Below are 24119 nucleotides of genomic sequence, written 5' to 3' on the forward strand. Positions count from 1 at the left end.
TCCGGTTGTTAGCGCCTTACTAGTGACGCCTCTCGGGCGGAAATCCTCATATAGATTAGTATGAGTTTCCCCGTCTTGGCAGCGAGCTTCAAAAGACCTCAATATTAAAAATTTATGAAGCTTTTTAAAACTAATGATTGTATGGTAGACTGCCTATATACGAATATTTCTGAAGTCACAGTAGCCAAATAAGTGTTAAAATTAACGCTTAGCAATTAAACGACTGTCTAAATATCTCCTCTAAGCTCCTAATTATCCTCTAAGCTCCTAATCGTCCTCTAAGATCCTAATCGTCCTCTAAGCTTTCTACTGTCCTCTACCACTTAGTAGGTCCCCCTTCTGCTTTAATTACTGCCTAAAGGCGTGTAGGTATAAAAGCAACCAGTTCCTTAAAGTAGTAGGCCTCCAGATTCTCCTATTTAGATTTAATAGCTACTTACATTACTTCTTTTATTAATAGGCGAGGCTTCCGCTTAGCCAATTAAGTCTTTATTAAATTCTAAACGGCCTTAATTGGGTTAAGATCTAGGCTGTTTACTAGCCACTAAAGTAACTTAATATCGTCTTCCTGGAACTTAGCTATAGTAATACAAGCTTTATAATAGGGAGCTCCATCCATTTATATAATTATTAGGGTACTTCTAAATTCGTAATTAGGGAAATATACGCTATACTTAGCGTTATAGAAGTCGTAAAATTCTTTAAGCTTTGGATAGATATGATCTAGGAAGCCCTACGCCGTAATATTACCCCATTCTTCCTTATTCCAAAATAGTAGAGGCCCTTTTTCTATACCGTAGAATGCAGCCTATACTATTATATAAGGTATATTAGTAAACTTAGGACGGAGGCAGTTAGGATAATATTATTTACTAGGTCTTTTAATAACATAGAGCCGCTAGTACCTACTACAATACATAGCTGCCTTATCTGTCTATATAACTCTCCACCAATCCTCTTTTTAGAAGTAACGGTAAGCTAATATAAATACTAACCGGGCGCAACAGTGAGCTGCAGTAAGCCAGGGCTTTGCATAAGCAACGCAGCGTTAAAAGCCCTCCTTCTTAAGATATTAGGCGACTGTAGAGTTGGAATAAGGGACTCCTACGTAGAAGGAAAGCTCTAAGTAGGTAAGGTGACGCGCCTAAGTATTTAACTCTAGAAAATTAACTAGTTAACGCTAAATTGGCGAGCCGTATATAAGAGCATTTTAATAGCCACCACGTATTAGGGTCTGCGCTTTATTAACAATATAATAGACAGTAGAATATAATTACTTAACTAATACAGCAATACAAGAGATAGGTTCTTAAAGATAGCAATAGAGGCCTTTAATTATACATCTTAGGGAGTAAGGAACAAGTGCTCGAGTGTTACTTTCCTAAAGCCGTCGGCGACGTTAAATACGTTCTACAGCTCGCTCCTCCCGCTCCTATTTCTTACGTCTCTCCCATCTATTAAAACAGGCAATTACTCGGCGAATGTAATAGTTAGGGGTAGTAGGCGTTAGAGTAGAAGAACTAGATACAGCAGAGCAAATAGAAAAAGTATTTGGCACAGTTATATTACTAGGTAAAAAAGAAGTAAATAAGCTAAAGAAGCTTCTAAAGCTAAAAAGGCGCAGTAGAGCTTTAGGATTAGGTAAAGTAGGTTCTAGAGTTCCTTCCGTATAGGAAGGATCATACCCAGAAGATAGTATGGTGGATACCTTTAAGGATAGAATCTAAAAGATTTTAGTTAGGACTTGTTATAGGAATATGCAAATTTAGTATAAAAAGTGGTAAGGATAGTATTACCTTATAACAGGCGCAGATAAACATCTTTATACTTAAATCTGCAGAGCCATCTAAAGTCCCTTACGATCGCGCCAAGACTTAGTATTCACCCAAACTTAGAAACCTTATCTGTGACCACCGCCATTAATATCTGTCTTAACAGCGTAATCAATACATCTAAGGGCCTATTTCCAACTTCTGCGAAGTCACCCAGAACAAAAGCAAGCCATTTTTAAACTAATTACCGCTGGAAAGGTCATTCGGACGCAAGAGCTGGCAATTGTCATAACAGAGGCTTAAGAAAGGCCGTGATAGAGAAGGAAGGTCGTGATAGAGGCTTAAGGAAGGTTGTAATAGAGGCTTAAGGAAGTTAAGGATTGTCACAAACAACGCGTCAGCGGCTTAGAAGAGGGGTAGGAAACTAGAAGATGTGTTATTAGTAGACTTCCTAAGTCAGGTTCCTCACCGCGTGAAGCTCACCAATACACCTAATCACGATGCGGCTGGCAGAGGCGTCAAAAAGCTTCAAATTTGACTGTCAGGTGAGGTTATTCGGCAGTCTCTTTCTGATATTCAGCTGCCAAGCCGGATAGACTAAATTCGTGTTAGTTGGTGGCTTAATCAAAAGCGCTAACAACCGGAATTGACGAGGTGGTGTATAAGAGAGGAGACGTTAGGCACCAGACCCACTATGACGACGAATTAGCCGAGCCACCTTCGAAGATCCGAAAACCCGGTCTAATCTCCAAGCCGCGTCAGGAAGACTTCCACACTGCTATATTGGCCGAGAGACCTGATCCCGCTCACAGCCCCCAATGCGCGAGTCTTGACTTACAGTTATGATACACACATAAGACATAAGCTGGGACCTCCCGTGAATAAGAACACAGTCTACGACATTGCGTGGGATTTTCTAGTTGCCCTAGAGGCTGAGCGTCGGGCAGAGCCATTAAGACCGGCATTGTTCATCGTACACGGTCTAGGAGGGGTTGTCGTCAAGGAAATGTTGCGGAGATCAAATGTCTGCCATCGCCAGGCCCATCTCCGGGACATCTTTGAGTCCACGATCGGCATTATGTGTTTTGGCACCCCACACGGCGGCGCTAACCCCCGTGGCATTCTCTAACGTATTGCTGAGAAGGCTATCAGAGCCGCCGGATTTTCCGTCAATGAGCAGACCGTTAACACACTTTTGCCGTCGGCAGAACGCCTCAGGGAGCTAAGAGACGAGTTTGGCCCGACTGCTCATGAAAAGAATTGGACCATACACTCCTTTCAGGAACAATTTGGTGTCACACATCTCGGCGGTCATAGGGTAAGTGCGTTAACATATCCTGTTACGTTGCTAATCAGGTTTGCAGGTAGTTGAGGATACATCCTCCTATCTAAACCTCCCAGATATTGAGATTTCGGAGCATATTGGACGTAATCATATGGAAATGTGTCGCTTTACGGGCCTCAGTGACGTTGAATACAGAAAAGTTGCTTCTGCTCTCCGCAGGATGACAAGAAGTTCGGTCTCCAGTCAGCCTAAGAGAGGAGAAAAGCTGTCACTCAACGAAGAGCAAAAAAGGATGCTGTTGGATTCATTGAGATTTGACCAAATCGATGCGCGCCAAATGACTATCAAAAATGTCCACGCCAAGACATGTAAGTGGCTGCTGAAAATTTTCGAATACTTTGACTGGGTTGATACTAGTAAGTTGCACGAACACTACGGCTTCTTGTGGATTAAAGGGAAGCCTGGGACCGGAAAGTCAACATTAATGAAATTTGCTCTTGCTAACGCCCGCAAGACGATAAAGGACAGAATCATTATCTCATTCTTCTTTAATGCACGAGGTGAGGGTCTAGAGAAATTCACAATCGGGACATATCAGTCACTCTTACTGCAACTTCTCGAACGACTCCTAGCGCTTCAGTGCGTCTTTGGCCGGACTTTAATCTCCCTTAGCTGCACTTCAGCTCCTCTTGGCTGCACTTCAGCTCCTCTTGGCTGCACTTAGTATCTAGACTAAGGCACCGAATCACAGGTACAGAGAGCTGATTCCTTGGAGTACTCGGCTTGAGACTTTTTCAGTCACGCAGCAGGGAGACAGATGTAAAGTCTATCAAATTTGCTCGGCGCTCGGATTTTGTACTCGATCTGGTGTGAAAGCCTTTTCGGACACGGCACTGGTGCTGAGTGGTGGGAAGACGAATTAGAGTGCCGCATAGGTCTTTCGGGAACGATTCGATCATGGCGGAGAGCTCGAGGCAACAGCAACCACAAACGAACCAGAGCACCGGATACACTTCTATGGGTCCTTTGCCTACACTCCATGCCTGACTCTGAATCCCTGAGCGCGAGGTCCGCCTGGTCTCGGATTCTCCTGATAAAACTCCACCCTGCCGGTAATGGCGTCCTCAGCCAAGCTCGCTCGAAATGTCAGCGTCGGCTTGCAGGCCGAAGACCCAACGACGGCGACGACATCCTTCTCCATCGAAAACCCACTGGCCAACTCAAAGGAGCCAAAGAGGCATCTCGCTTTAGGTGCAGAGCTCCAGCTCACAGGCTCCACGGCCTCTTTATCAGTGATGTAGACATTGACCAGGGACGAATCACTTTCAACGAAGTCGCCTGCGTGGAAGAAGAGCTCGAGTTGGCAGATGGAGCTAGACGTAGGAATGTCCGTGAATTGGAATATGGTGTCGATTTCGGTCTTGTTTCTGGGTCCTTCTTTTGCAGTGAAGCCCATTTCATTGCCGAAGACGCCGCCGGGATTAGTTTCTTCGATGCGGCTCATGAAGCTGGGGTATTGATATTCCGGTGGTGCGCAAGTGGAGTCGGTTACCGACATATAATTGGGGTTTCTTCACGTTAATGTCGCAGTGCAGGCGAAAGGGAGGGGGCCAAGGCCACAGATGATTGAAAGGGGCTTGAAAGAGTGCATCCTAAGGCGTAAGTCTTTGAACGTTGTGATATCTTGCGACTATGGCCCAGAGAGTTCGTAAGAGGGAGTTATGGGGAATCAAGATACATAATAGTTCTTTCGAGCATGTGGATCAAGCCAACATATGGATAGGCTGCCAGAAAAGGCTAACGACATGGGCTCAGAGGCATAGAGATGCGTCCGGAGAGTTACTCTGGCTGGACGAGGACCTCGTGTTCTAGATACTAGGTAGTTACCTAAGGTGGTTGCTTCCACAACCAACTCTTACTTGTGTTTCGCTGGCTGTGCACCACCGTCCATACACGACCACGCGTCCAATGGACATGTACTCCGACCACCCAAGACTGCAAATCCGGTCCGAGATGGGCATTTTGCCAAGGAATGCCAATACCTAAGACTGGTGCGCTGAGCGGCTTGCGAGCACCTCATGGAGCCAAGAACGCCGAGGCGTTTGCCTGCATATTTCCATCTTCCTTCCAACACCCAACGCCCATACCACCGGCAAAAGCAGCTTGAGTTTGATGTATTTGTCCTAGTTTCGCTTCGAAGGCTTGTTCAGCTTGCTGTCAAGTGTGTAGGTGAATCCCCATGAGGACTGGTGCTTCCTGACCCCTGGTCTCTCATGTCTCATCCAACCCCAGTCGACTGTCCGCCCAGCTCGAATGCGCAGCATCATTTGAGTACGCACTTCTATTCGTCCAGCAGTGCCTAGGCGTGCACCTTAAGCACCAAGTCAGGCGGAGGTTTCCGGACCATCCATGGGCATGCTGGTTTTCAGCACTAGCAATCGAACTGCTGTTGAAAATGCAAAAGCTCCAGTAGCTCGACAAAATATTTATACCACCGGCCCGTGTTTGTCAATTCGAAAAAATATATCCTGTCTGCTAGGTTTGCAGCTCACTTTTTCAGTACCTCATCGCTTATTGATGAGTCGAGTGTTCGTCGAGGGTGATACAAGAGCAAAGCCCACCATGAAATACTCTGCTAGGATCCTTCTGGCAAGCCTGCTTCTCTGTGCATCGGTGCTATCAACTTTAAGCGCACCATCAGTTACCATTGATGCTGGGATAGTTGTTGGCACTGTGACATCTCTACCATTCGTTCCTGTCAAGGTCAACAAATTCCTCGGGATCCCGTTCGCGGAACCCCCAAAAGGCAATCGACGCTTTGCGCCGCCTGTTCCACCGAAATCATGGTCCAAGCCCTTCAAAGCAACTGCGAATGCTCCGTCGTGCATTCAACAGTTCAGCTGTACTTTTTTAATTTGATTGCTTGATAGCATGACTAACATTTCTTAGGTCCCAAAGCAGAGCGTTTCGTCAAGAAGCTCGCTTTCAACACCCCTGGTCCACCTGCAGGGGAAAGCGAAGACTGCCTCTACATTAATATCTTCGCACCCAGGACTTCCGGTGGGAATAAGACGGTGATGTTTTGGATCTATGGTGGATTTCTTGACTTTGGCTTCAACTCCGCCCCAAAATACGATGGCAGTAGCTTTGCCGCGAACCAGGATGTCATTGTGGTCGCACCAAATTATAGGACGAATGGTGAGCATGAAGACCTGACATAACACTTCTTTTGGAAAGACAGACTGAGACCATACCCCAGTATTCGGCTTCCCAAGATCCCCCCAGCTTCCTTTAGAACAACGTAACCTAGGTTTCCTTGACCAACGACTGGCCCTGTCCTGGGTTCAAAGGAACATCCACGCCTTCGGAGGCGACCCAACCAAAGTCACAATCTTTGGCGAATCAGCCGGCGCACGCTCCGTCGATGACCTCATCACAACCATGCCAGATAACCCCCCATTCCGCGCTGCAATCATGCAAAGTGGCCAAGCAACTTCGTACAAACTCGAAAACTCCAACACATCCGCCTGGGACACACTCATGTCGAAACTGAACTGCAACGGAAACAATTCTGAGATACTCTCCTGCGCCCGCGCCGCAAAGGTAAACACAATAAAAGCTCTTGCAGAGGAACTCGCCCTCGCTTTTCGTCCAGTCAGCGACAACATTACACAACTCGAGTTTGTTGACGCCGCCCGTGCCACTGGCAACATCGCCAAGGTCCCCATCCTAACAGGCACCAATGGACAAGAAGGCCGCATCTTCGCAATCGACCAGAGTAACGTCACTGCATTCCTACACTCCAAAATTCCAGACCAGCCACTGTCGTTCTATGAGGCCGTGCTGGCTGCATACCCAAAGGGTGCTCCTGGTCTGAAGAACGTGTTCGAAATTATCGGCCAGATCGCCACGGACTTTCGGTTCCAGTGTCCATGTGCGGCACTTGCAAATTCCTCGTCAAGTCAAGCGAGTATCCCGACGTGGCGATATTATTTCAACGCGACGTTCCCGAACACACAATTTCCCTTGTTTGGCTTAGACCTGGGAGCGTATCACTCGTCCGAAATATCGATTGTGTTTGGCACATACCCCATTTTGGGGTTCACAGAGTACGAAGTACGCTTGAGTAAGTACATGCAAACGACGTGGGCGGATTTTGCAAAGCACCCCTTGTCTGGGCCAGGGTTTAGGGAGTGGCCGAACGTAGCTGTTATGGGGACAGCTGAGAAGGCTCTTGAGTCGGATACGGATGCCGGAACTTTGGATGCGAAATGTCCTCTGTATCAACCGCTGTATCAAGAAGCCGACAGACATGTTCGCCCAAAAACATACGATAGGTGAGTGGGAGACAACCCTGATTTTATGGATTTGACCTGACAGCTTTGCTTGCAATAAAGATTAAGAGCTCAATATCGACATTAGTTTAACATCGAGTAAAACCTTGCCTATTGGAGAGGCAGGGCAAGTACGAAGAGGCCGAAGCGATGCACCGGCGGGCGCTGGAAACAAGAGAGAAGGTGCTTGGGCCAGAGCATCCAGACACGCTTTTCAGCATTGGGGACCTTACATTGACATTCGATAGTCAAGGAATAGTTGTTAAGTCCGAGAGACTAGGAAGAAAAGCACTCACAATGAAGAAGGCGGTTTTTGGTCTGGACCATCCAGAAACATTGCTTAGCATGCACAACCTTGCGTGGACATGGAAGTCTCAAGCCCGCTATGGCGAAGCTATTGACTTAATGGCTAATTGTGCAAAGTTGCAGCAGGCAAAACTTGGCGCGGACCATCCCTTTACGCTACAATCTCTTAGTGTTCTGAAAGCATGGCGGATAGAATAGGAATAGCTTTCTTCATGTGCAAAACTGTTTATAATGATTAACTTGGCTCATAGTCTTCTTACCCAGAATTCCCTTCTTCGTCTGCTATATCTGTGTAATGTCAGAGTCTAAGAATCAAGTGGCATTTTAGCCTGTGTCCGAATCAGGAAATTTAAGCGAGTAATTCATAGAAAATGCGCGCACAGCATCACCCTAATGACTTCCATATACATATATATATAGACTGAATAGTCTTTGTGTTGCCTTAGTTGCTAATGCAGGTAATATTTCTAAAATCTGCAAAGAGGCACACAAAGCCGCTGTTGCCCAAGATGAGATCTCCGCAGCACACTATCCTGCTGTCTCTCAACCACATTTCTCCGTATATCGTTTGTGAAAGACCATAACATGTGCATCCATAGGCATGTCGATTGCTTACCCACCTTTTAGCTTTAAGAGGAAGGAACAACAATGAAAACAAAGCAACCATTGCAAGCAAGGTGGCTATTATAAGAGCCTCTCAAGTGTACATTTTTTATGGTTCAAACTTAAAGCCTACGGGAGAATATTTCGGCTTGCGGTACGTTTAAAGCTATTTCTGCTTTATGTCTTGATCCATAGACAAATGATGGTTCCGACATGCGACGGTAGTTGGATGGTCTGAGCCTAAAGCCTTTGGATGTCCATTGTATGCTGTTTGGTACAATCTTGAGGCGGATTTATAGTATTTTCGCTGGTGGAGTAGATGAGCTAAGCAATATACGCTGGTGAGCGTGCCTAGATGCTCTACCCCAAGCACCTTCTCTCTTGTTCCTAGCGCCCGCCGGTGCATCGCTTCAGCCTCTTCGTACTTGCCCTGCCTCTCCAACACCGACCCAAGGTTGCTGACGCTGGTGAGCATGTCTGGATGCTCTAGCCCAAGCACCTTCTCAGGCCCTTCTAGATCCCGCCGGTGCACCGCTTTAGCCTCTTTGTACTTGCCCTACCTCAACAACACTAGATCCCGCCAGTGCATTGCTTTAGCCTCTTTGTACTTACCTTGCCTTAATAATACTGACCCAAGGTTGCTAACGCTGATAAGCGTATGTAGATACTCTATTCCAAGCACCTTCTTATATTCTTTTAGCGCCTGCCGGTGCATTGCTTTAGCCTCTTTATACTTGTCCTGCCTCTCTAACTGTTGACCTAAATTAGACTTTCTTACTACTGTCTCAATACTATCTTAACTACTTACCCTTGTATATCTTACCACTTAGCTGCTTACCCTCGTATGCCTTACTACCTATCTCTATTGCCTATACTCCCTACCCCTCCTATCCCTATACCTTCCTTATGTATATATAGAGGCCTTAGAGCCATATTTAATAGACAGAGTTCCTATTTTTAATCTTTTAATTAACTTCCAATTAATAGTTATAAGCCTGGGTGTCTTGCTATATTGCCCCTATTTAACTAATTAATTTAATTAATCTTACTCCTTATTAAATTACTATTTTATTATTAAATCTACTGTTTTTATTAGTAAGTACCTTTAATATAACTTCTTAACTACTTACCTAAGCTATTATTATAATAGTAATATTATTAACCCGAGGTACGAGTAGTCTATACTTTTAGGTATAGGTGTTTAAATTTTCAAACTCCCGCCAAGCCGGCTTTTAATTAGTTAGAAAACCCCGCCAAGCTAGCTTCTAGTTAGTTAGAAAAAAAGTTACGCGCGGTAAGTTATAGCAGAATCTATGTAACAAACATTAAAATATTATAAACATTAAAATGTCCTACATAGGTAGTATTACGCCTTCCTTTTTGTTAATACCTTTATTAATACCACTATATATATTATAAATATAGCAGATCCTACTATAATTAAATGCAGCAAGTGCTATATCTATAAGCCCCGCCTTAACTTTATTAAAGACGGCCCTTTAAAGAAGATTTTAAAGCTGTACTAGTTATATCGGTTAAAGGCACGTCTTCCCTATATATTACTTCTACTTCTACTTACTTTTATAGGCCTCTAAATATGGTTTAAATAAGCGGAGGGCTCTTATAAAGTTAGGTTCTACTACTAAGAATTATCCTATAAGGCGCTAGCGAACTGCTCCACCTAAAAATAATACTAAGAATGCCTTCCTGCCTCGCGGCCAGAACAGTTAAAATACCCCTAAAATGGCTTAATAATAGAAGACAATTAGGGTAATATAACGGGAGCACCGTATTCTTAATCGGTAGGGTAAAGCTTACTCGCTTACTCCTCCACTATATACCACAGATAAAGCTCCGTATAGTAGAAGAGGCACTCTATATAGCCTAAATGCGTCCTTGCTGGAACTAGCTTCTATACCTACTCTACTACTAATACCTACTCTACCTCTAATACCTACTCTACCTCTAATACCTACTCTACCTCTAATACCTACTCTACCTTTAATACCTACTCTACCTCTAATACCTACTATACCTCTAATACCTACTCTACCACTAATACTACCTTCCTTGCGGTAAGCTCCCTTATAGCAAGCTCCTTTACGGCAAGCTCCCTTATAGTAAGCACCCTTATAGTAAGCTCCCTTACAGTAAGCTCCCTTATAGTAAGCTCCCTTACAGCAAGCTCCCTTACAGTAAGCTCCCTTATAGTAAGCTCCCTTACGGCAAGCTCCGACTATAGCTATACTACTACCTATTTTAGCTATTAATTAGAAGTAAATTAAGAAGTTTAGGAGTATACTATAAGCTAAATATATAGAGACGTATAGTCGTTATAAGGAGCGGTAGTTCTAAATAGGCCTAGCTATAGAGGGTAATAATATAGGTATATGCAAAGCCTATATTAAGGACGCTAATAGCCTTAAAGATCTAACCCTTTCTCCCCTATTTGGTAAAAGTAATGGGCTTAATCTAGGGCCTATTCCTAGCTTCCTACCTATACTTACCGCGGTAGAGGAGCTTCTAATTGCACGCGTATACGTTTATCTGCATGTCGTGCGTATATATAGCTAGCAATATCGCTATACTGGCTACGTTTACTGCTTTAGCTAGAATATACTAAAGACTTAAAGGCAGCTACTACGGCTACCTATTAAACTTGATATACTAGTCGTAAGGCTTATAGTAGTAGAGGGTGGCGAATACCTAAGTTAGTAGTTTACTAAGCGGTATACTATAAGCGCTTTATTATAGTATAGTGGCTTTACTTTCTAAAGGTTAATTATCCTAATTATTATAATGTTAAAATATATAGCACCTAGCTTACTAGCTTACCTAAAAATAGCTCTATATTGGATTAGCTACCCTATATTAATAAGTTAGAGTCTAATTCTAGTGGCCTAACGGCTTACCCTACTACTCCTGTTATTAATCCTCTGCCTATTAAGCTTAGTAGTAATATACTAGATAGCGAATTTAATAACAATATACTAGATACTTTAGTTCCTAATCTAGTGCCTAACCTTAATAAATTAGAGCTTTTAGGTTATAAGGTTTAACACTAACAAAACCTATAAATAGGCTTAGAGGTTTATACTATATAGTAAATACCTCTCTCTAAGCAATTAGCTAGTTTTATTATACGCAGCGCCTTTTCTACTCTATTTCCTTATGGTAAAGCCAACTTTAATATGCTATAAAGCCATATAATTACCCTAGCTGCGCACGCCAAGCATATACTTAAGTATTAGGACGGTCGGTTTGGCCGCCACTCCTTATTTTACTACTACGTGTTTAATCGGATTATAAAAGAGTAAGCCCTTAATGCTACTCGCTTCCTTTATAGCTAATTAAATAAAAATAGTCTATCTTTAAATAAGCTTAATAATCTTATAAATAGTAGTAGGGGCAACTAGGTTTTAAATAAGATTATACGGTATATATAGAAGCTTAAAGGCACTAGGCCCTATTAAAAGCAGAAGAGGAATAAGCTTACAGCTTATACTAAAAATATTAAAAGCGGGTCTCTATTCTTTACACTTAGCGCTACTAATCTATATTAGCATAATCTACACTCTTATATACCTCTATTTAATAAATATAAGGCTACTAATAAGGCTTAACGCTACTAGATTACTTCTTAGAATCTTAATAATAATCCATATATTGCTGCTTACTAGCTATATCACCGCTTTAATTTATTTAGGAAGCACGTGCTTATAGGTCTATTTAATAGCACTAACTTTTAGTCCTAATATAAGTAGTAGGTGCGAGGTAGCGGCTATATATATAGCTTCTTATAGAGTTTAATAGCCCTAAAGCTAGATTCGTTAACTAGTAAATTAAGGGCGGCTTTTACCAAGTACCAGGCTGCTTTTATATTTGTAATAAATCCTAATTAATCTAAGCCTCCCAATCTTTAATATCCTTCTACTCTTAGCTATAAAGAATAGCTTAATACTAGTAAGCTTCTTACTACCTGTTAGGACGCCAAGGTCCTTAGGGCATGTAGTAACGTAACAATAGTAGCGGGATGTAAAGAGTTTCTGGTTCTTAATGAAGTAGAACTGTAGAACTAAATTCTGCTGTTTTCTAATGCAGGGCGACTACGTTTTGTAGGCGCCTCGCCTGCGCCTCGCCTGCGCTAAGCCGGTTATAGCTAGTACGTCTCTATGGCCTAATAATTGCCCCCCCCTTCTTAAGCGGCTGTTCTTAGCCGACGCTATTATATAATAGGAGTGCTATTATTGTCCTTCTCTAAATAAAAAGTTTTTAATAAATTTAAGTGAATTAGATAATGTAATAATAGGACAATATAATAATAGGATAATGTAATAATAGGACCTTATAGAGATCTATAAAGGTAGGAGTTCCCACCTAGGTAGGATATTAGATTTCCCTTCTAAGTCCATTCCGATTCTTTTAGCCTATGACTTGCCTTCTCCACAATTTCTAATTAATTATAAATCGCAAGCGCCAAGCCGTCGGTTCGCCTGCTCGCGAGCTTTCTGTAAGTATTCTTTATACTAGCTTATAGCTGTCGCTAACCCTACTAGGCGCCGTTAAAGCTCCTACGCCGCTCGTAAGCTGCTCCCCTAGCTTTGCTAAAACTAATCTGCCTCCGTTACGCCAAGCGTGTAGCTACTACTAGGCGGGCTACCTACGGTAAGTAGGCTAACCGTAATTATAGGTACTGCTAATAACTAAATAAGTTATACCAACTAATACGTCTAAGTGCGTTGGTTTAGGTTCTAATAGCTAACAGACTAGGTCCCTAAGGCCTTCTATAGCCGCCTAAATAAGCTACTCGCCCTTATTAATAGGGCTAAGCGCCGGCGGGTTGCTAGCGGAGATACGGCTGACCTTAACGCTCGCGTTGCTGCCACCCAGAAGTCCTTCACGAAGGATGTTAAGGCCTTAGTGCGCACTGGCGCCAAGCATGGTCCCCGCTAGCGCCTAAAGGGCGAAAACTTTTTCCTGCTCTAAGTGCAGGAATTATAGGCCATCCGTTATACTTTTAAAGGAATTCTTAATATAATGCGCGCTTTAGTACATGTCGTAGCGCAGGTGTTTTGCTGTTATAGTGTATACTAATAGTACCTATAGGCTAATATGCCTCCTATTATAAGGGATAAGGAGGAGGATAAGGGTGAGGAGGATAAGGAGGATAAGGAGGGAGAGGAGGAGGAGGAGGAAGAGGAAGGAGGGGAGGAGAGGGAGGATTTATTAGAGCTGTAGAGTATCTATATTTCTATCGGCGTACTACTATTACTCCGCCGTTATTCCGTTGTCGCCCCGCTAGTAGGGCGTAATATTAGTTATAATTAAAAGTTTTTTTATTCTTCTACCTACTTTCTTTTCCGTTTGCCCCTTAGGGTAAAGTAACTATTATATATTTCCTTTGCGTCCTTATTAATGTCCTCTACTAGGACCTATTTATTATACTCTTCTAACTAGCCTTTCTACTTAACTAGGTACTATAGGGTCTGGTTACGTCCCTTCCTTTTATATACTTCTTCTATCTTATATTAGTCCTCTTAGTCCTCTTAATTATCTAGCTTAATAGGCCCTAAGAGAGGGTCTCTAGTAGTGCCCTTACGTTATTTATATAGCTCTAGTAAGCTAATATAGAACACTAGGTGGATATAGTAAGACGTAGGTAGATATAGCCGGTATACTTACTTTCTAACTAGTTTAGCTATACTAAAAGGTCCAATAAAGCGTGCTATAAGTTTCTTACTTGGCCTTTTTAGTTTAAGGTTCTTAGTTAATAGTAAGACTAAATCCCCTACTTTATATACCTATAGTTAGTAACGACGATTATAGTATTTTGCCTATGCCTTAGCGGCGTATTCCTAGCGTTTCGCCAACGCTTCGCGTTTAAGGGATATTCTTTTAATCCTCTTAGAGGCGGCTAAAATAGAACTACTATTGTCCGCCTAGACCTTATATTTTAGATATAGGTAAAACCTATAATAGGTATAAAACGGGCTTATACCTATTGTACTATATTTAGCATTATTATAGGCAAATTTAGCTAGTAATAAAAGGCCTGCCTAGTTACTCTGCTTTTTATTATAGAACATACAAAGGTAATACTCTAGGGTTTAGTTCTGGCGTTTTGTTTGCCTATCTATTTGTAGGTAAAAGGCCGTACTTAGCCTACGTTTTATCTTTGTAGTAAAGTATAGCTCCGACTAGAACTTACTAGTAAAGATACTGCCGCGATTAGATATAATCCCCCTAGGGGCTCTAAAACGGCGTATTACTTCGTTAAGGAAGAGATCCGCGAGTTTGGTTGTAGTAATAGTTTTTACTATTGGCAGATATAAGGCTATCTTAGTATAGCGGTCGACTATTATATATATTGCGTTATATACCTTATTGCCTTATTTACTAGGCGGTAGGCCTATAATAAAGTCCATTATAATCTCCTGCTACGGCTGTTCCGGGCAAGGTAGCGCTTAGAGCTTACCGTAAGGGCAATATTAAGGCGCATATATACGTTGGCATATATTATAGGTAGAGATATAGTTTATAACGTCCGCAGTTATACTAGGCCAGTAGTACTTACGCGAGAGTAGATCTAGAGTCTTTTTTTTACTAAAGTGCCTAGCTAGGGCATTATTGTAGTAGATCTATAGGAGTTTTATATAAACTGCTAGGTCTAGGGGTATATATAACCTCCTGTGGTAATAAAGTAGTCTAGCGGAATTAAACTACCACACTAGCTTTAAGCGGGCGCGTTAACAGTATCTCGCCGTATCTACGCTGTTGCTGCGCTTTTGCAGTATAAAGTTATCTTTAGTCTAAAGTCCTTTAATAAGCTTAACAACTATTTCCGTACTAGACTCGTAAGCACTCTTTTAAGTACTAGCTTCTTTAACTTAGGTTCTTATTATATGCTGCTTAACGGCATATATATAGGTTGCCCAGTTAAACCGTAATGCTATATAGCCTAGGCGTACCGCCGTTGGGTTGCTAGCTTATAGCCGTAAAAACAATACCTTTATAAAAGGCTCGCTTTCCTATATACCTAATAGGACTTTTACCTTAGGTTAGTGGCCCTACATTCCTAAAGTCCTTTAGAGCAATAGTAGCATAGTGTCTTCTTCTGGCGGACCCCCTATGCCTAGGGGTTGCCTTAACAGCGCGTCTGCGGGGTTCATTTTTCCCGCCCTATACTTAATGATAAAGTTATAGGCAGCTAATGTTATAGCCTATCTAGCTTACCGTCCATTAAGGGCTTTTACTTTTATAAAACCCTTTAGATTATTATNNTCTATAAGCACTTCTAGGCNGCTTAATAGCNCCTTAATATAGTGTCTNTAATNCTTAAAAGCCTNTATNATAGCTAGTAGCTCCTAATTATAGGTCTTATAATTATACTCTGCTAGCGAAAGCTTCTTAAACTAGAAGGCTATTAGATACCAAAGGCCGTTTTTAAACAGCTGTAATATAATAGCTACTAAGCCTTGTATTAAGGCATCAGTTTCTAACCGTATTAGTAAGCCTAGCGTATAGTGTTGTAGAAGCGGCGCTGTCGTAAAGGCGTTGTAAAGCTAGCGCATCGCCTACTTTGCCTCTTCTGGCCAACTAAAAGGCCCAGCTTTACAGCCGTTCTTTACTTCCTTAAGGAGATTAGTAATAGGCTTTATAATAGTAGAGTACTTATAGATAAACTGGCGATAAAAGTTGGTAAAACCTAAGAAAACTTAGACATCCCTATAGGATTAAGGGCTCTTTTACTTAGTAATGGCTTCTACCCGGCTAGGATCTATTACTACGCCTTTAGGACTAATAATATATTTTAGGAACTTAACCTCTTATACGCTAAACCTGCACTTCTTAAGGTTTGTATATAGTTAATATTGCCATAACCTACGTAGCACTTCTAGTACGTGGCGCCAGTGTTCCTCTAGATTTTTAGAGAAAATTAGAATATTATTAAGGTAGATTATATAGAAGACGTCTACTAGTCCTAATAAGGCTTAATTAATGTAGCCTTAAAAGGTTACTAGTCCGTTAGTTAACCCAAAAGGTAAAACTAAATACTTAAAGTGGCCGTAACGCGTGCGGAACGCCGTCTTCTATTTATTACCCCAATAGATATGAAGGCGGTAGTACGCATTTATTAGGTCTAACTTAGTAAAGATCTTAAAACCTATTAAGCGGTCTAAGGTCTTACTAATTAATGGTAGTGCGAGACGATTCTTAATTGTTACCTTATTAAGGCCTTTATAGTCTATATAGAGCCGTAGCTTCCTATCTTTTTTAGGTACGAATAGGATAGGTGCCCCTGTGGGACTAGTACTTAGTTAGATCTAGCCTTTAGCTAAGGCGTTGTCTAAGTACTCCCTTAGTACCTTTAGCTCCTTAACTAAGAGGTTATAAAGCGGTTTATACGGGACCTTCTATCCCTTTTCTAGGTTAATAGTATGGTCGCCCTAATAATGTTAGGGTAGCTTTCCTGCTTCCTTATATAAGAAGACATCGCTAGCTTCTTTTAACTGTAGGGGAAGGATTAGCAAGCTGCCGTCATTTTATTTGCTAGGTATTAATCTAGTAACTACTAGGGCGAAGACCCTAGGTTCCTTCTAGAGAGACTCCATAAAACTTTTAGGGGTTTATAGTAATAGGGACAAGCCGTCCAGCTTTTATCGCTACGCCTTCGCCTCGCAGTTAATAAGAAGTCGGGCCTTTTTTAACCCTAGTATTTCTAGGGTAACAATAGAGGATGCGTTAGCCATTCTATAGCAGATAAGGGTTACTTCCCTAATCCTACCCTAGCTGTCCTTTATTCGTAATAGTACCTTATAGGCTTTATAGTAATATGCCTAAGTTTTATTTAACTAGGAGTAGGTAGGCAATTCTGCGTCTAGTGTTTTAAAGTTATACTCTATTACGAATCGCTGGTTAATTATATTTACTTTGGCACTAATATTAAGCATTACTAAGGTCTCTTTCTAGATCTGCTTAGAAAGGACTTTACCTAAGACAGTAATAGCTTCCTTACGATCTAGTGGTAGCTTACGCCCTATGGGTGTGAGGGGCTCTAAGGGCGCCTGCCTTTTCCTAGCGTAGAGATAGCGTTTACGCTGCTTGGTGGCGGCTGCTATTGCTATTACTGCTCTGGGTATTGTCGCTACTAATATCCTAGCTTGCTATAATTTTTGTAGTTTCCTTTAGGCTGAGTTAAACCCCCGGTGGTATTGCTTTGCCCCACCATTAAGTTGCTAGCGGTGGTTTTAGAGTCCGTTCTCCCTAAGTTACCTAACTGGGTAGTCTTTATATTTAAGTTCGCGGCGCGCCTATTACTTCTACCCTATAGGGCGCTTGCGCTCTTCTAGTTTTCCTTTAATAAGGCAGCTAGAGAAACTAGCTAGTCTTAAGTTTAAGGGAATTCTTAATAGTTAGTAATAGCAACCCGTAGCTTTAGCCGCAGCTTCGCGAATAGATATATTATTAGATGCTTTGCATTATAAGGAGGGTTAATTTACGCTTCTAAGGAGGTTAGGTAAGCAGCAAACTTATTTACTAGTTAATTAGTTCGCTGTATTGCCTTTGCATATATTAGGGCTATATAGAGTTCTTAATTAATAGGACTTTTAATTTAGTTAAGTAGGAATTCTATTAGCTCCTCCTAGGTAAACTGCATATCTAAGTAGTTATCTTTATACTATAGCTAAAGGGTTCGGTTAGTCCCCTTTATATATTATATGGTAAATATAACTTTAGTATCCTTATCCGCGAAGCCGTTATACTCTAGGTGGAACGCTAGCTTTAAGCTGTCGCAGAAGTCTTAGTGCTTTTATATAGTCTTACTATAATACGGAGCAATCTTCTCTATTTTAACGGCCTGTTTTAACGGAGCGCCTATTATATTAGTAGCCTTCTACTTAAGGTTTAAACGCATCTAGCTACCATCTAAGTACTCTAATAGGATAGTTTAAGGTTGTAGATCTGGGTTAGGAACGGGAGTTAACATTGCCTTACCGCGTTAACGCCGTCTTAGTACTTCTACCTCTTCCCTAAGCAAGTATAGTTTTCTTTGCTCTAGAAGTTATAGCTTCTCGTTTTTTAGCCGTTATATTTCTTCCTATATATCCCCTTTGTCCGTAGCTTCCGGTTCTGTCTAGGATAATATAGGTTCGCCTGTGTCGTCCTAGGGCCGATCCCTAGACTTGGTATTACGCACTACGCTAATACGCCCACGTCTCGCCATTAGGTCGATAGGCTATAATATAGCTAATAAATATAGGTCGTCTTCTTAACAGAGGGTTGCTGCTACGTAGTCGTGGCCTTTATAGACCGCTGTGTTGTTAGGCCACTACCCCTAAAAAGGGATGAAAATTTAGTACTATTAGGACGCCAAGGTCCTTAGGGTATATAGTAATGTAACAATAGTAGCGGGATATAAAGAGTTTCTGGTTCTTGATAAAGTAGAACTGTAGAACTAAATTCTGCTGTTCTCTAATACGGGGCAACTACGTTTTGTAGGCGCCTCGCCTGCGCCTCGCCTGCGCTAAGCCGGTTATGGCCAGTGCGTCTCTATAGCCTAACACTACCTACCTTAATTAATTTTAACGGCACCGTAATTGCACTAAATCTTACTGCTTAAGATTAAAGAAAGGCTCCGCTAGAGTAAAGGAGTGCCGATTCTACTTTCTACGCTCTCTTTGCAATAAGGCCGCTGTATTAAAGGATTAAAATCTATATTACTAGACGTTCTATCTATAGCGTAATAATAAGCTTTTTAATAGCTATAATACAGCTATAATACTAGCGTGGATAGTAAATATTAATACGTTGCCTGTTATAAGTATATTAGTAATAATTAACTATATAGGCAAATATTATAGTAAGGAAGAGAAGAAGTTAACTTCCTACTAGGAGTTACTCTAATTAGTATGGCCGCACGCCAATAATCTTTATACCTTTAGTTTAGTAGTAGCTAAGTTTATAAATAAGCTTATTACTAAACACAATTAATTAGCGCAGGAGGTATACTATCTACTTCTTAATATTCCCCTTTCTGAAGACTTAAGGAATATAGTAACTTTAAACTGCCACTAGAAGGATAATTAAAGCGCTATATATAAGCTTATGGATGGACAACTAAGAAGTTATAAACTGTCTAACTATAATAAATATAAGCGTTATCTAAATAGGGTAGAGGACGTTACTTTCCTTAATTTTCTACTCTATTTTAATCACTCTACTTATAAGCGTTAACTAAGAGTAAGGTCTTAAGTTATATTATACTTTCCGCAATATAAAGGCAATCCTTTCTATCTATAGTATTCTAAGTTCTGCCGTATAAAGCTTATTCTTTATTATCCGTAGAGGGAGTATAAGGAAGTGGCTACTTATACTAATATATTTAGGGCCCCTAATTATATGGCTTCCTATTAGGCTTACGTTAACTCTTATTAGTACCCACCTAACTACTTCTATAATCGGAAACTAGAGAAAGGTTATAAAACTACTAATAATATTAATAAGTTTAAGGGCGATTTTGTAGATGACTTAGAGCTATACTAGTTCTTTAAGGCCCTGTATGCCTACGTTTAAAATACTAATAAAGTTAAAATTAAGGATTTTAACAGACTTAGTAATAGGGAGCTTAATTATAACTATAACTAGAGTACGTATTAGGGTACGTACCCGCAGCTTAATAAAAGGACTTATTGGCAGGAAGTATAGCTATAGCCTCTACTATAAAGCCGCCTATTCTAAACAGTAACTCGTCCTCCTTATAACCAGGTTAGCGTTATATCTATAACGTTATAGTTAATCACTACAGGCAGATTTAAGTAGGCCTTAGCCCCTCCCTACTATAGATTAACGTTAATGGAGAGGTAGGAACCGGCAAATTATATCTTATTACTATCCTCTCTACTACACTCTATAATATAGTAAGGGCTAATAGCAAGCCAATGCCATTAGCTTAAGCGGCCCCTACTAGGGTAGCTGCCTTTAATATTAACGGCAGAGCTACATACAATTTACTAAGGTTACTGTTACGGCACTATTATAGACCCTAGTTAGGGGCTCGGCCGAGCCGAGCCTTAGCTTATATATATAGACGTATCCTTTCCTTAACCTTCTTCTAGACCTCGTCTTAGAATCCTCGTTTACTAGCTACTAATAAATTCTATTCTTTTAACTAAGCCTTTATAGTTACTAGTAAATCATCCGTTTAAGGAATTGCCTACTACCAGTCTTACGCCTCTATAGCAAGCTTTTAAGGATATTTACTATCTCGTCCTTAACGAGAAATCTATAATTAGGCAAGTATATCTAGCTTAGATCGATCGCCGCCTCTATTAGATCTACCCTATACGTAATAACAACTACTTTAGAGGCTTAAACATCTTACTAGTAGGCGATTTCTATTAGCTTCCCCCTATAAATTAGGCGGCCTTATATAGCAGTCTACCCGCTAGGCTATTAGAGCTCGCTAGCTATAGAAAAGAAGCCTATAAAGTAATTAACCAAACTACTATCTTAGATTAAGTTATGCGGCAGGGCAGTAATAACACTAAGAGCTCTGTATTTAGGACCACCCTTATAAAGCTATATAGTAATTCTATAAGTAATTCGACCTAAAAGCTTCTTTTAACTAGGTATAAGCAGGGCCTATCCATTAATAAGGTTACGGGCTTTAATAATATAATTCGGCTATATAGCATACACGCTGCTATAGGTAAGTATAATACTACTTAGCTTCGCGACCTTTTACAGCTAGTAGTAGCTATTAAGTTAGTTAACACTAGTGTAGGTGTACGGAAAGTTACTTCTAATTAGTGCGATACTATAGAGAGTCTAGTCCTATATATTAGCGTAAAAGTAATACTAATATAGAATATCTGGGTTAAACTAGGCTTAGTAAACGATACTATTAGTATAGTTAAAGATATTATATAGAAGGGACACACGGATATTAAAAAGAATTAGCCTTAGTCACTACTAATTATAGTAGATAGGTATAACGGACCTGCTCTATTCACTCGGCAGAATAGTAAGAAAGTTATCCCTATATTTTCTATACTTTATAAATAGGAGGGTATAAGAGGCTCTTGCTTACGGCGTTAATTTCTAATTACTCTAGCTTTTACTCTTACTATATATAAAAGCTAGGGCCTAATACTTAACCATATAGTTCTAGATGTTAAAGAAAAATAAGATAGCTGGGCTAACCTATATAGCAATCTTATAAGTTAAGAAGCTTTTAGGGCTTATATTTAAATGTAGGTTTAATATAAAACAATTTTAGTTATCTATAAGTAAGACTAAAAAGGTATAATAAGAAGATTTTATACAGATGCAGTAGCAACTACTTATAAACGACTTTTCCTAATTAGGAAATTATATACTAGCTTAAAGGTAAGCAGAGAATACGGCATTCGTCTTAGTTTTCTACCTTTTAAATAGCTTAACCACAAAATCTAATTTTCTAAATTTAACCCCCCTATTCGTCCTACCTTCTTACTACTTCTAAAGCTATTAAATATATATATATAATAGTATATAGGGAGAATTAGCAGTATTACCGGATTAATATTGCTACTATCTATAGCGTTAATTAATTTTTAGAATTTTTTTTAAAGGGCGGAAATATTACTTATATAAGGAGTTACGTGACCTTTAAGAATATATACTACTTAGGACCGCATATTAGCAGCTATAACTTCTCTATACTATAGTTAAGATTTTATATATACCGCACCTAGAGCTACTTATAATAACTATTACCTATAAATCTGCCGATTTATAAATTAAAAATTAGATATAGTTAGAGCTATTAGTAGGGGTTATTAATCGCGCTCCCCGTAATAAAATTTTGGATTTTAGTAATATAAAGTCTAGATCGTTAAATATAACCAACTACTTGCTAAGCAATTAATCTACTACCTGTTACGGCACTGGTAGAAAGCGGCAGCTATAGTAGACGTTATGGTAGACGCAGGGCTTACGTAACTCTTACGTGACTAGGGATTATATATAACTCCTCGCGTTACTACTTATCCTTTTCTTTTCTTTAGCTTTAGATTCTCGTTTATAGACAATCCAATTATATAGGCTTACGCGTCCCTCTTACCGTGCTTATACCTTAATTAACTAAGTCGCTAACATTATCTAAAGCCCGCTCTACTCTTTCTTCCTAAGAAGGAACTTAAATATATCTATAAGACTATAAATAGGATAAGAATACAGAATAGGACCCTAAGGACATTACTAGGACCACAAGGACAGGACCTAAAAGAAAAGAACAGAACCCTAAGGAAAGGACCTATAAGACACGCACAGACTAAAACCCCTAAAGAAATTACCCGGAATTACCTAATACCCCTACTACTATGCCACAAAATACAGCAGCTGGTAAAGCCGCTGTAGGACCTGTAAATACTTTAGACGAAAAAATAATTAACGTTTTAACCCCCTAGGCGGAGCTTACGGCTGCTAATGCCAAAATTAAACGACTGCGAGAGCTGCTTAAAGCCAGAGATACCCCTATATCTAATAATAAGTTATTATTAGACAACTAAAGACTTACTATAGTCCTACAGGCCCTATTTTAGCGCCTTAGTAAATCTACTGAGGCCTATATAGCATTAAAGCGGTCAGCAAAGGTTGCGGATCCTTTGCTACTTACGGATGGAATAGACCTAATATTTAATAACTAGAAGCTTTAATTATGAGACAAGCTTAAAGTTAATGCTAACTACTTTCCTACCCCCCGAGCTAAGATGGCCTATATCTTTAGCCGTACTAGCGGAGACGCCCAGATGTATTTACGCCCGCGATATACTAAAGACTTAGCAGACCCCTTTATCTCTAAAGAAGAAATAATTAAATACTTATCTTCTATTTATAAAGACCCTTTTAAAGTATAGAACGCTTGCCTTAGCTATAAAAGCCTAAATATAAAAATAACGGAGACCTTTTTGGCCTTCTAAACCCGCTTTTTATACCTGGCCAGACAGGCCTAGATCCCCTAGGAAGACCTACTACTAGACCTCTTTAATAAGCTTACCCTAGACCTATAGCGAGCTATATTACTAGCTTATACTACGGTATAGACGTTAAAGAAACTTACGGACTATTACCTAGCTATTAACTAAGGCCTCTATTAAATTAAGGCACGCGCTAATTAGCTAAAAACTAGAAACCTTGCAAACTAGGCCATAAGTACTACGAGTACGGCCTGTAGTGCCCTAGCACAATTGGCAACTCCTACAGTTAACCTAGCAGCTAGCCGCGCAGCTACCCTTACCGCGGGTCTAGTATACACCCAGCCTATATATAACGACCCCTATATATAGGCCCTTAGCGATTAAGGAGCTTACTTTTTATGTAGTTAAATAGGCCACCCTATAAGGAACTGCTTAATAAAGGTAAAGATAAGTAAGGTTCTGTTAATTTAGGAGGACAGTACGGAGCCGGAAAAAGAGGAACCTTAAAGGAAGACTCCTCTTTAGGGTTAAAAGGGATCGATATATCACATATTGATCTAAGTTGGCTAGTTAGTAGAAGAAGCTGCACTATCCCTTATACTTTATTCCATAATAGATATTAAGTTTTAACCTCTGCTTTAGCTAACTTAGAAGTAAATACCTTTACCTTAATAGATACCTAGTGTGCCGTAAAGCTAGCTAACTTTTTAAATATACCCCTTAAAGAACTACCTGAACTAATTCCTATTCGCGGGTATAACGGACGGATAGGGCTACCTATTAAGACTATCTTGCGGATTCACCTCCGCGTTAACGGATAAAGGTAGTATAATATCCCCTTTCTTATTACGGACTTAGG

At 40.5% G+C, this 24119-nt stretch overlaps 7 protein-coding genes across 7 annotated transcripts; 4 read left to right on the forward strand and 3 right to left on the reverse strand.

The window, feature by feature from the left end:
- Window positions 1–266: 266 nt before the first annotated feature.
- K441DRAFT_665889 (uncharacterized protein) lies at window positions 267–733 on the reverse strand (the record flags this gene model as incomplete). Its single annotated transcript, XM_067649566.1, has 2 exons — window positions 267–609; window positions 640–733. Coding segments are annotated over 2 exons (159 nt in total), but the record flags the coding sequence as incomplete, so codon positions are not given.
- Window positions 644–1046, reverse strand: K441DRAFT_665890 (uncharacterized protein; the record flags this gene model as incomplete). Its single annotated transcript, XM_067649567.1, has 1 exon — window positions 644–1046. A coding segment is annotated over one exon (162 nt), but the record flags the coding sequence as incomplete, so codon positions are not given.
- A 1510-nt stretch (window positions 1047–2556) lies between these two features.
- Window positions 2557–2778, forward strand: K441DRAFT_409047 (uncharacterized protein; the record flags this gene model as incomplete). Its single annotated transcript, XM_067641503.1, has 1 exon — window positions 2557–2778. A coding segment is annotated over one exon (222 nt), but the record flags the coding sequence as incomplete, so codon positions are not given.
- Window positions 2779–3899: 1121 nt separating this feature from the next.
- On the forward strand, window positions 3900–4790 carry K441DRAFT_237403 (uncharacterized protein). The gene has a single exon (XM_067640689.1). The coding sequence runs from the start codon at window positions 4097–4099 to the stop codon at window positions 4637–4639; it is 543 nt and encodes a 180-aa protein (XP_067500097.1). The 5' UTR covers window positions 3900–4096; the 3' UTR covers window positions 4640–4790.
- An 889-nt stretch (window positions 4791–5679) lies between these two features.
- Window positions 5680–7398, forward strand: K441DRAFT_578646 (cholinesterase; the record flags this gene model as incomplete). Its single annotated transcript, XM_067644301.1, has 3 exons — window positions 5680–5959; window positions 6007–6255; window positions 6317–7398. The coding sequence occupies 3 exons, from the start codon at window positions 5680–5682 to the stop codon at window positions 7396–7398; spliced, it is 1611 nt and encodes a 536-aa protein (XP_067500098.1).
- Window positions 7399–7514: 116 nt separating this feature from the next.
- On the forward strand, window positions 7515–7895 carry K441DRAFT_578595 (uncharacterized protein; the record flags this gene model as incomplete). The annotated part of the gene is made up of 1 exon (XM_067644296.1): window positions 7515–7895. A coding segment is annotated over one exon (381 nt), but the record flags the coding sequence as incomplete, so codon positions are not given.
- A 571-nt stretch (window positions 7896–8466) lies between these two features.
- Window positions 8467–9069, reverse strand: K441DRAFT_731810 (TPR-like protein; the record flags this gene model as incomplete). Its single annotated transcript, XM_067654238.1, is given in 2 exon segments — window positions 8467–8856; window positions 8872–9069. Coding segments are annotated over 2 exon segments (588 nt in total), but the record flags the coding sequence as incomplete, so codon positions are not given.
- Window positions 9070–24119: the final 15050 nt, after the last annotated feature.

Source organism: Cenococcum geophilum (assembly GCF_001692895.1).
Source record: "Cenococcum geophilum 1.58 unplaced genomic scaffold K441scaffold_46, whole genome shotgun sequence".
NCBI lineage: Eukaryota > Fungi > Ascomycota > Dothideomycetes > Gloniales > Gloniaceae > Cenococcum > Cenococcum geophilum.